The 15,821-nt window shown below is 35.8% G+C and overlaps 1 protein-coding gene across 1 annotated transcript; it reads left to right on the top strand.

The window, feature by feature from the left end:
- Positions 1–3,601: 3,601 nt before the first annotated feature.
- LOC132618032 (beta-amyrin 28-monooxygenase) lies at positions 3,602–11,095 on the top strand. Its single transcript, XM_060333094.1, has 3 exons — positions 3,602–4,605; positions 9,668–9,855; positions 10,577–11,095. The coding sequence occupies exons 1-3, from the start codon at positions 3,654–3,656 to the stop codon at positions 10,877–10,879; spliced, it is 1,443 nt and encodes a 480-aa protein (XP_060189077.1). The 5' UTR covers positions 3,602–3,653; the 3' UTR covers positions 10,880–11,095.
- The last annotated feature ends 4,726 nt before the right edge of the window (positions 11,096–15,821 follow it).

Below are 15,821 nucleotides of genomic sequence, written 5' to 3'. Positions count from 1 at the left end.
GTTGAGGTTTGTTCTTGAGAGCACCTTGATAGGGTGGTGGTTGCACTTGAGAAAAATGTATCTTTGTGGGTGTGCAAGTGTTAGGTCAAACTAATCCCCACATGTTGTATACATATGAGACCAATGTAGAGAGCATGTGAGAAACATGTGACCAAGGATAGTGACTTCTTAAGAGTCCTTACTTTCCATCATACATACAGTTGTGCTGCTGCAGTTCTGCCAGAACAGTGTAGTAGTTTACAGCTGTTAAGTACCGTGCAAATACCCTCATAGGACCTGATGGAGGACCTGGTCCGTGGATCGTTTGTCAATTATCAAAACTATGAAATGCTATAGCTCATCAATATGTTAATACTCGTTTTAATATTATCATATACATATTAAATTGAGACGTTTTAATTTTAATTCAAACAGACCCTGCCTAAGTTATATCCGCTAATAAAGTGTACGAAAATCACTAGGATGTTGGGGTCAAGAAAGGGTATTGAAAAATAATAATACAAAAGTAGGAAATAGGTGCTCCGCCCTAGTAAAAGATATCCTAATAGGCTAATACCAAAGTTAAAATTTAGAAGATAGCCGACCTTCTTGTACGTGGATCTGCATCTACATCAACGAACTTAATTCCCTATAGTTTCTAGCTTAGAAACTCTTAATTTGACTTTATCCAAAGTTAAATTTATAAAGCATCAAAGTTGATAATATCAAAGTGCTTGCCTGATTTGACGAATGCGACTCATATTTTAGCTGTTTTAGTTGCAAGATTCGAAGATATGTACTTTCATAATATCATATTTATGAGGCTTAATTGTCTATTATGCATTCCCCATGCAATTTGACAAAGTATGGCAGATCAAAATTTAAAATCTATTACCACCGACAGCTGTGGTGATGAAATGGACAAAATTCCTCCACTCTTAATTGTGTCTCTCGGGTTCACTTTGAGAATGAAATGATCCATAGCACGGAACGTTTTCTTCTTTAATAGGTCTTATGTGGCGAGAAGTGATGTAATATCCTTCTAATAGAAGTGATGTAATATCCTTTTTCACGTTGTACTTTCTCACAAAAGAACTTACAATTCTTTAAAGTGTCATCCTTGTGAGCAAGAAATATAACTCAAGTAAAGCGAGAGAAATCATCAACTATAACAAAAGCATACCACTTTCCTCAAATGCTAGCAATTCTAGTGGGACCGACAAGGTCCACGTGAAGTAGCTGCAAAGGTTTAGAGTACCCAAAACCCATATAAGGAAAATAAATATTAAATACTTTCTTCATATTGAGTTTTGGATCGGGTCGGGTTGAACCTTTTTAATTAATTTTTTATTTATTAGTTTTTTTTTTTAAAAGAGTAAAAAATAATAAGTAACTTCATATTGGGTTCCTTCACAAGTAACTTCCAATATGTGCCACATGATCTTTAGCAGTTTCACAAGTTGATATCTTCCCATATTCTTCTCCACTCACCGCACAATAGAGTAGACTTATAGCTCTAGCATTTGTTGCTATTACTTCTTGTTGCTCTTTAGTAATATCAAAGGATTCAACACCAACCTTGGCTTTAGGGTCCTTTGGTTCAGCAGTAGGAATAGGTTTTGGTCCCTTTTTAATCACCAGCCATGCTTGATAATCATCAGTTGATTGAACAAAGATTTTGAACCTTTCCTTCCAGTGATTGTAGTGTTCACCGTTGCAGTATGGTGGCTAGTTGTACAATGTCCATCTTGCAAAATGGCTCCAGGAATATGATATCCATCCATTTGATATCCTCATGTACTGTTAAGCAACTAGGAATGAGGCCTTGCTCTAATACCAATTGATACTTTGGGGGGGGGGGGGGGGGGGGGGGGGGATTGAATTGTGATTTTTATTTTAGTTGGTCGACTGTCTAAGAGCAATAGTCAACTATTACTTAAGTAATGCAGAAAGTGACTTGCAGAAGTAAGTGACATACAATATTTTATATTGGTTCGGATCCAATGTAGATCCTACTCCAGTCCCCTTGGGTTGCAAGTGTATTCTCTGCAATTCTTTGTAAATTGGTTCGGTACAATGATTTTTTTGAATGAAGTTCCTACGTCTACACCTAAACTCTCGTAATCTTTTGATACAATGCCTCACCAACTATATTTTATCTCTCCTCTCTTTTTTGTTTACACACTAAATCACTCGGAAATATAATGCTTATAAAAAGTAGAGCAAAGAACTTGAGAAGGTTGGGACAAATGTATATCTTCCTTCTTCGTTGAGCCTCCTTATATAGCGTTAGAATATAGTCATTAGGCTTTTTCACAGAGATGGCAACCCAAGAGAATTAATCCTTGGAAAGAGGAACTGATTGATCCTATTTCCAAGAATAAGGTTAGAGCTTTTCTTTGACTGATTGCTTTCCTCGTTCGTAGCAATCTTTTGCTTGATCTCTTATTTCCTTAGCGAAGTCATGCTCGGTACTTGTACAATCTTGATTGAAGATTTCTTATTTATGACCTTGATTATTCTTCCTTGATTGTTGGCGATTGGTACTTGCTTCCTCAACTGGAACTGCCCGTTGGTACTTGAATAATATCTTCTTTCCTTGTATTATTGCGTTAATTGATTAACGCAATATTCTTCCTTTTATTCTCTGTTGTGGACACTTCTTGGTGTAGGTTTTGCTCATCTAGTCCGTCAAGAGTCTTGTGTCCAGTATCACTTTGGTCCTCTTTCTTTTTGTACCTGCATAATACATTAAAGTCATCATTAAAATTTTGCACTAACAAATACAACTGAAAATACAATTCCAATTGAAAAATAATATGAAGAAAATAAAGTATTTTCAGGCTGAGGCCCGAATATCTTGCTCTCTTTAAAGATATTCAAGTTCACTATAGCAAATTTTTACCGGTCTAGCAGTAATTTTCCTAACTTATCCCCTGCAGGATACAATAGCCCGACCACATCGTATAACTCAACAAAATCTGGACAAGATGTTGAGTCCAAAACTCCACCAAAAGAATACTTTCCTTCAACTAAATAAAACTCTCTTTTTAATGTACGTTATATTTTTCTCTACCCATCATAATGTAAGGATGACTTCTATTTATAGATGAAGAAATTCATCCTTGAAATGAATGGGAGGAGAAGTAGGAGAGTGGGATAATGAATTGAGAGAAAATAAAGAAGTAATTATGAAAACATGGGTGAATTAATGAGTTAGTGGGAAGAAGAATGGTAATGATCACATTCTGCCAATACATTGACCGTGAGAATGGATCATTGAAAGCTACTTTAACACAACACTATAATATAATAGTATGTTATTATTAAAATGCTCAAAAGACCAGCACGAACAAATTATGGAATCGGCTTGATAAATTTTCACTATTCATATCATTTCAACTAAAATCTAATACTATTATATAAAAAAACACTAAAAACTTCTCAGCTATCCCGAGACATAAAAACTAATCTAAGATAAAAGGAATAAGCCAAAAAGAAAGATGAGACAAATTAAAGAATATATCCCTTGCCGTAGTCCTCATAACATGTCACAAAGTATACGTGCCTATATATGTATTCTTTATCATTAACCCAACAAAAAAAAACCGAACTCATACAATATCACACCAAGAGCATTTTCTCTTAGCTAATAACACACCAATTAATTAGACATGGAGTTGTTCTATGTCTTTCTTCTTTGCCTCTTTGTTCTTTTAGTTTCCCTCTCTTTCCTCTTTCTCTTCAACAATAAGAACAAATCCACCTTGTCATGTCCACTTCCTCCGGGCAAGTCCGGTTGGCCAGTCATTGGAGAAAGCCTCGAGTTTCTCTCTAATGGTTGGAAAGGTCATCCGGAAAAATTCATCTTTAATAGGATTTCCAAGTACTCTTCCAATGTCTTCAAGACTCATCTTTTTGGTGAAAAAGTAGCTGCCTTTTGTGGTGCCTCTGGAAATAAATTCTTGTTTTCCAATGAAAATAAACTAGTTCAAGCATGGTGGCCTAGTTCAGTGGACAAAGTTTTCCCATCTTCAACACAAACTTCTTCAAAAGAAGAAGCTATAAAAATGAGAAAAATGCTTCCTAATTTCCTCAAGCCCGAAGCGTTGCAACGTTACATTGGAATCATGGATCATATCGCGCAAAGACATTTCGAAGCGTGGGAAAATCAAGAAGAAGTTTTAGTTTTCCCACTAGCAAAACGTTACACTTTCTGGTTGGCTTGTAGATTATTTGTGAGTGTGGAAGATCCTAACCATGTGGCTAAACTTGCTGACCCTTTTGATGTTTTGGCTTCTGGATTGATTTCTATTCCGATAAATTTGCCTGGCACGCCATTTTATCGTGCTATTAAGGCCTCGAATTTTATTAGAAAAGAGCTTGTGGCAATCATAAAGCAAAGGAATATTGATTTGGCTGAGGGGAAAGCATGCGTGACACAAGATATATTGTCACACATGTTAATGACAAGTGATGAAAATGGGAAGTTCATGCATGAGTTGGATATTGCTGATAAGATATTAGGGTTGTTGATTGGTGGCCATGACACTGCTAGTTCTGCTTGTTCTTTTATTGTCAAGTACCTTGCTGAGCTTCCTGAGATATATGATAGAGTTTACAAAGGTAACCCTAGTTCTGATCCTTTTTTTTAAATTAAACTTTGGCTGGTTAGAGGGGTGTTATATGAATATCTATCATGAGAATAAGTACAAGAGAGGGGCTTGACCTTACCTCAAATACAACACAAGGATAAAATACTTAATCCTTCGCAAAAGGAGGACTAGGAGATAAGTATCTACGTACAAACTAACCCCTACACATCTATGAACAAGTAAATTAACTAACAAGAAAGTTCGTCTTGTTGTATTTGAGTCTAATGGATGGCAGTTGGCTTTTGTCCAATTGATAAAGGCCCTTTGTTCCATTAGGAAAATGTTGTAAAGAGTTGAAAACTTGGCCATTCTGATTACTGTTTGCCAATTTAACTAAGTCATCCGCAATCATATCGGTCTCTCTTATGCAGTGAATGGCTCTAACATTAGCATGTTGAATCTTCTCTATAATTGAAGTGAACTTGTAGTTGCATTGCATCTACTTGAATCATCTGGAAAACAAATTTTTGAATCAATTCCGAAAGGAGGTTGTTCAGGTTCCTGTTTAAACAGACTTCCAATCCATATCGAGCAGCCATGGCTTCAGCTTCTACACTGCTGGTACACGTTACAGGGGAGTAATACAAAATCGCCCCTATCATCCCTCAGAACACCACCCATGCCAGCTCTTCCAACGTCATAGTATACATAATTTTTAGCGACTTATATACGACGACTGTGTAAAGATAAGTACAAGTAATTCTCTACAATATGACGAACTAGTTACGTCGAAGATAAAGTACCAGGCATGCGCAACCTGCTAAACAACTTAAATTACAGTAGTAATAGTATAATAGAGTCAAAATTATTTGCAGCGTTAGTATATATACATATAAGTTAAATCCTTGTAGTGTTACCGAGTTTTGTTACAGGTCATGTCTCTGAATAGTTAAATTTTCTAATATATTCCTGGTATAACATTTTCGCTTAGGCATGACGTTCATCTATGTAGTTTGGCTACATAAAAAGAAGGGAAAACGGTCAAATATATCCCTCTATTTTGTTTTACTAGCCAACTTTATCCTTCGGTAGCGATTGTGAACAAAAATACCCTGGCTGTCTAATAGATATATAAACCCATACCCTTAATTGGATGGAAACCCCCAAATCCTACAAAATTATCCGATTTCATTAAAATAACTCATCCCCAAAATATGGGCAATCTGCACGATTGACCTTCATACAGACTGGTCTTTAATTTTTGCCCCTCAATTCGCTTTGTCCTTCGCTTAAAAAGGTGACCGAAAATATCCAGAGGTTCTGGGTTCGAAACCCAGTAGAGTAAAAAATAATAATATGAACCTACGCCGCCTATTCGGGCGAAGTTACATAGAACATATGCCGGAGACGACAGACTTTGTCTTATAAGGCAAACTTTAGTTATGCCTTAAGGCAAAGCCTGCCACATAAGTCAGACTTTTTGCAAAAGTCTTGCCTTGCGAAATTTTCGTTTTTTTTTTTTTTACTGAGTAGGGTTTCGAATCCAAAACCTCAAGGTATTTTCGGCCACCTTTTTAAGTGAAAGGAAAAAATTAAAGACCACCCCAAAAGAAGGGCAATCCGCACAAAAAAAATGACAAAATAAAACCCGCCCCGACTCACAAAATAAAATCAGTCCCATCCAAATATACCCCCCACAAAATAAAATCAGTCCCCATCCAAATATACCCCTCTACTGTCGCCAGAGGCGAATCTAGGATTTAAATTTTAGGGATTCAACATCATAAATTTTTAGCACTAAACCATTATATTTCTAGAGTTATGGGTTCATATTTACTATTCATTGTAATTTTACCCCGCATCGAAAGTTTGGGGTTCAATCGAACCCCAAGTTATAGTGCTCCACCCCATCCAAATATACCCCCCACAAAATAAAGTCAGTCCCCATCCAAATATACCTCTCTACTGTCGCAAGAGGCGGATCTAGAATTTAAATTTTAGGGGTTCAACATCATAAATTTTTAGCACTAAACCATTATATTTCTAAAGTTATGGGTTCATATCTACTATCCATTGTAATTTTAGTAAATTTTTACACATAACTTTATACCCCGCATCAAAAGTTTGGGGTTCAATTGAACCCCAAGTTATAGTGCTCCATCCGCCTCTGACTGTCGCTGCGAAAACGGTGATCGAAAAATTGCTAAATAAAGGTGGATTTGAAGGGGTGAGTTTTGAGAGTAATGGGTGTCTACAGGAAGTTGTGGGAGAAGAACTAATGAGGAGATTACTGTGTTTAAATCAATTAGTTCTGCTGTTGTTGATCTTCTCACAGTTCAATTGGCATATGAGACTTAGGAGCCGTTTGGACATGGTTTGAGATGAAACCATGATTTGAAATCATGTTTGAACATGCAATTTGGATTTCTTAAGGTGTATTTTTTCTTATAGACATAAAAACCCCACAAGTTGTGAAAACTATCAAAATATTCTCAAGTCTCAAACAATCTTACCAAATGAGCAAGTCATAGTTCATAACAAAATTAATATGCTACTTAAAGACCTTTATAATAAATACAACATCAATGGATCAAACTGTAGTTCAATACATGAATAGTAATGTAACTACTCTTTAATATAATCCTCCCACATGGTAGACATAAATAAAGGTTGATAAATAGTTGGTGGGAGTAATTGTTAAAAATATCTACTAACTTATGGGTCTTTTTAAAAAATATATATATATATATAAACTTATGGGTTAAGTTTTATATTTAAAATTTTTGAAACCATGAGATGAAATGCATATCCAAAACGCTGATTTCATCTCATGGTTTTAAATCGCATGTCCAAACGCCTACTTACATCAAAAGTTGTCAACTGTAGCTAGTAATTCTTTTCTCATATATTCTGTGTGGCTAGATAAATAATAATAAGAGAAGATAAAGCTTTATTTTCTCTGAAGTTATTGTTCTATGTCTCAATAAGATAGTGAAGCAGATTTGACATTTCAAAAGATGTTATCATTTGACAGGTTTTTTACCTGGTTACCGTGGTTGTTTTATACTTTTTGTTGAAATTTGTGATATGATGATGTTACTATTACATACAACCAAAAATAGTATTGTGGGCCATGTCTTCTCCTTAAGAGTTGAAAATCTTGACATGGGAAGAAGATGTACCAGTAAAAGTTGAAGTAATGTGGAGCATGTGTAGCTAATTGCACTAAGACGAGCAATATCTAGCGAACTGTTCGCGACAGTAGAGGGGTATATTCGGGTGGGGGCTAATTTTATTTTGTGGGTAGGGGCGGTTTTTATTTTGGGGATGGGTTAATTTAATATGAAATCAGGTAATTTTGTGCGATTTGGGTTTTCCATTCAATTAAGGGTATGGGTGTATACTTATTAGACGGAAAGGGTATTTTTGTTCACAATCGCTAACGGAGGATAAAATTGACTAATAAAATAAAGTAGAGGGGTATATTTGACCCTTTTCCCTAAAAAGAAAGTAATTTCCATTTCTTAAATTTACTAGTTCTTGTGTTTGTCGTAGGTCTCATTTGTTTTCCTTAAGATTAAAGTGTCTGAATCTGAATGATTAAGATGTTGTTTCTAAATCTGAACATTGAATGATTAAAACCGTTTGTTTTTCAAACATCTGAATGTACATAATGTATTTATTTAAACATAATAAATATATAATTCAATAAAAAAGTATCTAGATATTAGAAAATAAACACAAATTTAATTAAATAAAAATAATTTTTGATAAAAAAAATGAAAAATTAATGTCCACTAGTAACGGTGGCGATGCTTGTAGTGGTGGTGGGTGGGTTCTTCGGGGTGGCGTGGGGGGTTGGTAGGTGGGGATGGGTGGTGGTCTAGGGGTAGGGTGGTGGTGCAGTGGATCTATGGTTAGTGTGGGGGTGGGTTGGGGCTGAGGGGGTTGGTCGGTGGTGGTGGTGACATGGGCCAGGGTAGGGTGGGGCTGGGTGGTGATGAGGGGATGGTTGGGGGTAAGGTAGGTAGGGGTGGTGAATGAGGTGGGGGTTGGGTGGTGGGGTAGGGGTGGGGATTGGGGTGGTGGTTGGTGAGTGAGTGGGTAGGGTTTGGGGGTAGGTGGTGGGGTGGAGGCGGTAATAAAAATTATTCATACAAAATACCTCTTAATGATATTTAAAATTTTGTTCAAGATATTAATAATTAAGACCTATTCAGATCAAATAAGTGTTTAAATCTTAATATAAATAAATGCACTTAATGGACTAAAGTCTGAACCATTCAGATTCACACCTCCATTAAGTGCAAACAAATGATGTCTTAATATCAAAAAGATCGAAATTAGAAGCTGCTATATATACATATGAAGAACGCTTTTTCTTGTGGACTTGACTGAGCGCACTAATGATCTTTGCCCTGCAAAGAGTATTCGTATTTATTTATTTTTTTGGTAATAAATTGTAAAATATTATCACACCAACAAATAATTAACCAATAATACACCTAACAAAGCATTGATAGCCTCGACCACCTTCTAGGAATAGTGCCAAGAATTAATGTACTTCTGGGAATCAGCTAATTACAAACGGTGTGGAGGACGAATGCAAGGAGTATCTGTATTGTTATTAACTTAAGGTCAATTCGTTTTGCAGCTCTTTATAAAATCATTTTTAGTTTTATGTTTTTTTATAAGAGATTTTTATTTTTAAATATAATAACAATCTAGAACTAACGCACAAAAAAATTAAAAATATTATTTTCTTCTATTCAAATTGTAAGTGATCATAAAACTATTTTCCTACAATTAATTTAATAATGTCACTCAAAGTATGTGTCCGATTGATCCAGATTTACGACAGGATAATATTGTTACCTACTAATCTTGTTTGATAATTTATTTTAACGGATGTGGCAGTCGCTTTTACTAGTAGAAATAGTAATTAATTGATTAGTAGCTTGACTAATTTAAATATACACTAAAATAATATTGTTATTGACTACTCGGGTTTGCCAACTTATTTTCAACAGTTATTGCAGTCACTTTTCAGTAATTAATTAGTGTTTTTTTTCTTTTCTATTTGATCAAAACAGAGCAAATGGAGATTGCAAAATCAAAGGGTCAAGGAGAATTATTAAATTGGGAAGACATTCAAAAGATGAGATATTCATGGAATGTGGCATGTGAAGTTTTAAGACTTGCTCCACCCCTCCAAGGTGCTTTCAGGGAAGCCCTTGCTGACTTCACCTTCAATGGTTTCTCCATTCCAAAAGGATGGAAGGTAAAAGAGAAAAATTTAAGAAAGATACTACTCCCTCTATTTTATTTTGTGTGTCGCTTGTTTGGCAAGTTGTTGAACCACTTAATTTGATAAGTGCTTTTGAAAAAGTGTTTTTTTAAGAGTCTCAATTCGTAATTGAATCATTTGAAAATTGACTTTGTACTAGTTTATGTTTGGCCAATATTTTAAACAACATTTTTAATGTCAAATTACGAAGAAAAAAAAAAGAAAAGAAGTTACAACTAATTAATTTGGTAAAAATGATATTTTGATATGAATAATCTAGTCTTAGGAAAAATCAAAAGCACTTTTTTAGTTTCTAATGCTACTATTGAAAAGCATTTATTCCGCTAAAACAAGTGTTTCTTTTATTGATCTTTCAAAAGCTTGACCAAATAAACTATGGAGTAGTTTGTTTGGGCAAAGATCTAAGTTTAAGAATCTAAAGAGAACTTTTGAATCCTGTTTTCATAAATTAAATGTATATATGTATAAAATGTCAAAAACACTATCTGAATCTTATAGTGTTAAACATGTCATGCCATTCCTGTAAAGCAATGTCATTACAGGTCAAATGAAAGTGTTAACATTAAAAATTTATTAAATATAGAAAGATTGCCTTTTTTTAAATTAACTAAAATGTATGAAACAAAAACTACTAATCAGAAAAAAGATAGTTTTAAAAAGAACAAGAGACTAAATCTGTTTCAATTGATTGCAGATATACTGGAGTGCGAATTCTACACACAGAAATCCAGAAGTATTCCCAGAGCCTTTAAAATTTGACCCCTCAAGATTTGAAGGAAGTGGACCTGCTCCTTATACATTTGTACCCTTTGGAGGTGGACCAAGAATGTGCCCTGGAAAAGAGTATGCACGTTTAGAAATACTTGTTTTCATGCACCATCTTGTTAAAAGATTCAGGTGGGAAAAAATTATTCCCGACGAGAAAATCGTCGTTAATCCGATGCCAATTCCGGCTAAGGGACTTCCGGTCAGGCTCTATTCTCACGACAAGCCATAAACAAGATCGCTAATGGCTCATATCAGACCAAAAATAATTAGTTGTGGCTATGTTACTTTTGTTTTGTGGTTGTTTTATTGCTTTTCTACATAGATGGTTCGCCTTATGTTTATTGGTTTTGTTTGAGGCACTTCTAAATGTGTGACCCATAGCTGATGTTAGATTCCATAAACTGTATATGTATATCATTTATCTTTGAGTTGTATTAAGGTTTAATATAATTGTAGTGAGTACTATAGTATATTGTATTAATTAATGTTATGATGAAATCATTTAAGGGAGTAATGCACACATATAGGGGTCACGGCTGAAACTCTCATCATTCTGTGGCTTTTTGTCACGCCCCGAACTATGGTCTGGGCGTAACACGGCACTCGGTGCCTTGCTGCATGTGTCCGAGCGAACCACATGACTTGTTGCATCAACACGGGGCATGTACTGATGCGGAATATAATATAACATGCACGGCTAGAATGAAGCATAGGTTAAGTAATCATAAGTCTGAAATTAAACGATAAATGTTGAGCCAATACTGGCTATACGACTTTGAATATCTGACATGATATAACTGAACTAGTCTAGTCTATGAAACCTCTAACATGAGTCTGACTGCTAAACTGTTTACCGGGACAAGGCCCCCGGCATACCTTTACTGCATAACTGACAATAAATAAATAAAGATAAAACCCCGAATGAGATGGGGCTCCCCAATAGCTGGTACGTGTAGAGTCCTAACGAGCTGATTCGTCGTCCTGTAAATCTTCATTGTGAAACATCAGTACATTCGAATTATACTGGTATGCAAAGCAACTGAATGAAATAACATGGCACATGAAACAATAAGACTGAAACTGAAACTGTATCTGTAAGCTGAACATGAACATGAGTATATCTGACAGAAATGCATATATAACATGAGTAAAACATTTTAAGTGGGAGAGCCTTAGTATAACCGACATGTAACCACCACATAAGTATGTGGTGTCTGATCTCTGCCCGACCAGCTAAGCCATCTTGTACCTTACCAGGGTACAAGACATGAACATGAACATGAACATGAACATGAATGGATTCAATAACCCGCAATGGGTAAACATGACGGAATCGTCCTAACTGGGCCGAGCGATCCGTATCTTACGCTGGCATAATTAGTTTCAGGTCTTTCTCGATAATATGTGCAACTCCCAAAATATGAACATGTATACAATTGGCTTAGAAGCCCATGAATTACATAAACATGGTTGTACGCATGATTCGTAAGTGTAATATAACATGAATATAGGTATATAGTATAACTTATATGAGATCATGGAAGCATGTGAGTTTTCATGGAATTAAGCATAATAATTCATATCTAGTATTTAAGAACCCATGGAATGCAAAGCATGGGTGTTCATGGATTACGGACGGATTACAAATAACCAAAAATAGAATATCAAGAATACAATAACGAACTGGTAATATAAACATGGTATGGCATGGTACATGTAACTTAGGGCTATCATGAATTGAAATAGAAACCCTAGTTTTATGGAACTTTGTGTTTTCATGGATGAACGTGGCATGGGGAAGAATAACGATGTTCCCACACGTGGATAGAAACCCTACATACCTGTTAATGCTCCAAAACTTGTAACTAATGGTCTGAACTTGGAGAAGAATCTAAAAGCCTTAATCTTGAATTCCTTAGATGAGTTTTCTTGAAAACCCTAGGTTAGGAACAATGGATTCTTGTTTAGAAATCATGGATACATGTTAGAATTCACTTGAAAGGCTTGGAATAGGCTCACCTTAGTGTATCTTGATGGTAGGAGGAGAAGAACTTCATGCTAGGGCTTGAGAATATGAAAAGTGGGATTAAAAACTGAACCCATATATGTATTTATACTTTTACTGAAGCAGGAAGAAGTACGGGCACAATGTACGGCCCGTACATAATTTTACGTCCCGTACATTATGGGCGTACCTCGTATGTCAATTCCCAGAAGCTACGATTTTTAGTCTGTGAGGTACGTGGTGAAAAGTACGGCCCGTACATTAGAGTACGACCCATATAAATTGCACGCCTTAAAAGTATGGCCCGTATAACTTTCCCGTACCTGGAATTATCAAATTCCAGTGACTTTTGATTTTCCCATGTGAGGTACGTTCAAGAAGTACGTTCCGCACATAAATGTTCGGCCCGTACCTTTTGACATAGACGTACTTTTACCGTTCTGAGGCAAATTTTCTAATCCCAACAATTCCATCTTGGTTTCTAAGTCTCGAATCATGAACGTAACTTAGTTAGGAGGTACGGGGTGTTACAATATCTCCCTCTTGGGATCATTCGTCCTCGAATGATGGGTCATGGTTAAGACTGAGACTGGACATGGCTTGAGTACATGAACGTGAAGAAAACTTAATATGGAACATGGGGATTGAATTAACATGACATGGTTTTCGTGAAAACATGAGCACTGAAACATGAGACATGGGTACTGAAAACATGAACGCGAAACGTGAGACATGAATACGTAAGGGACATGACATGGATTAGGAAGGTATTTACCTTGAACGTTTTCTACTTGCTTTTCAAACAAATGAGGATATCTGGATTTCATGTCCTCCTCAGCTTTCCATGTAGCCTTTTCAACTTTCTGACTCCTCCATAAGACTTTTACTCCTTAGTCCTCAACTTGCGAACCTGACGATCAAGAATAGCCACTGGGATCTCTTCATAGGTTAGGTCATTCTTAACTGTTATAGTATTAGCAGGAACAATCAACGACGGGTCTCCCACACACTTTATCAACATGGATACGTGAAACACTAGGTGCACAGTAGCCAACTCTTGTGGCAACTCAAGCTCATAAGCTACTTGACCAACCCTTTGCAGGATTCTATATGGTCCGATATATCTGGGACTGAGTTTCTCTTTCTTGCCAAATCTCATCATACCTTTCATTGGTGAAACCTTTAAGAACACCCAATCATCAACTTAAAACTCTATGTCTCTGTGCCGCACATCTGTATAGGACTTCTGGCGACTCTGAGCCATTATTAAACTCTGTTGAATCAACTTACCTTTCTCCATGGCCTGATAGACCAAATCTGATCCCAACAACTTTGCTTCACCAAATCCAAACCAACCAATGGGTGATCTACACCTTTGCCCATACAGAGCTTCAAACGGTGACAAATCTATCTGACAGTTTCAAATAGTCTTCTTCTGCAGAATAAACTTTTTACCAGTTGAAAAGTGTTATGGTTCATCCTCTTGTGTTAGCACTTCCTGATGCTAATAAGACATTCATTGTAGAAACTGATGCTAGTGGTTATGGCATAGGTGTTGTACTGATGCAACAGGGCCATCCTATTGCTTTCTTAAGTAAAACTCTATCAAATAGACATGTTTATTTTTCTATATATGATAGAGAATTGTTAGATATGGTTCATGCAGTAACTAAATGGTCACAATACTTACTTGGTCAGAAATTTATCATTAGGACTAATCAAAAGGCTCTAATACCAATTTTAGCGGAATTCACAGGAATTCTATGAGAGTTCGAGTAAATGCAGTAGCTTGACAGGAATTTAATGGAATAAACTCGAGTACTAAGCTCAATTAGATGGAAAGATAGAAATGTATAGAAGAAGATAAGAATTGTATATTGAGAATCAAGTAACATTGATAACATCCAAATCCACTTCTCAAAGAGAAAGTGTACACGGTCGTATGCAATATAATTTACCCAACTATGAGTCAGGGTCGAATCCACAGGGAACAATATACTAGGCGATCAAGCAAGTAAGAAATCTTCACTTTCTGCACTAAGTCAAACACTTTTTCAATATTTGATTTTTTTTATTTAAAACTAACAAAGATAAAATTAACCTAGAAAGCAAGTAAAATGATCAATGACCACAAGCATGGATAAAAGAGAAATAACTCTCAAGTAACGATCCAATATATGTTACGATTTTACAACTAAGAGCGAGTTTATGTTAATAGATAATGGTTTCTAAAATCTACGATTTTACAACTAAGAGCGAGTTTGTATTAATAGATAATGGTTTCTAAAATCTCATTGAAAGTCTTCCAACCAAATCAATGAACTTTCACTCTAAACTTTTCCAAGCTTTAGAGTGTTATATTAAGCACTACCAATTGAATCTCAAGTAAACTTTACTATTCCTAGCTCAAGTTATTAGATGAGGTTTAAAGCCCTAAATTCTTGTTAATTAATATTTCTCAACCTCATTTTTCCTCTTCCGAGCTCAATTCGAAGTAAATGGGCTAGTCCTAGGGTTAGCTACTCCTTTAAGAAACATTAAAGAACAAGATTAATAAAAGAAGCAAAGACTCACTTCATTAAAAATAAATATCATTCAATACATAAGCATAACAAGAGTTTCAATGCAAAACTTAGTCAATGAATATTTAATAAACAAGATTCAAGTAATGGAATAGAGTACTACACACTTAGATATTCAATAAATAAAATGAAATTGAAGAAAGGGTTAAGAATTTGCTCATTAAAGTGCTCCAATCTTCTCTTCCAAAGTGCTGGTAATGAAACTCTAGCTTCCAAATCTTGTAAAAATGGCCAAAGATGAGAAAGGTTTCTCCCAAGTCATGCTCTTATGGGCAATTTCCAGGTTTACCCTTCGCTGGGGGTGGTCTTTAATTTTTATCCCTCAAAATGGTGGTCTTTAAATTTTACCCTTCAGGCAGAATTTACACCTCACGGGCAGAATTTGCATGGGCAGAAATTCTGCCTTTGCGGCACAAATTCTGCCTTAAGGCAGAATTTTGCTGGGCAGATTTGCAAAATTCTGCCTGAGACAGAATTTTGCAGAGTCTGCCTTGCAAAATTCTACCTAGCAATTTTTTTTTTACCTGAGCTGGAGTTCGAACCCACAACCTCGGGGTGTTAGGCGAAGGGTATAAATTAAAGAT

Source organism: Lycium barbarum, chromosome 11 (genome assembly GCF_019175385.1).
Source record: "Lycium barbarum isolate Lr01 chromosome 11, ASM1917538v2, whole genome shotgun sequence".
NCBI classification, from domain to species: Eukaryota; Viridiplantae; Streptophyta; class Magnoliopsida; order Solanales; family Solanaceae; genus Lycium; species Lycium barbarum.
The sequence above is the reverse complement of the archived record's forward strand: the minus strand, read 5'-3'. Positions and strand labels throughout refer to the sequence as shown.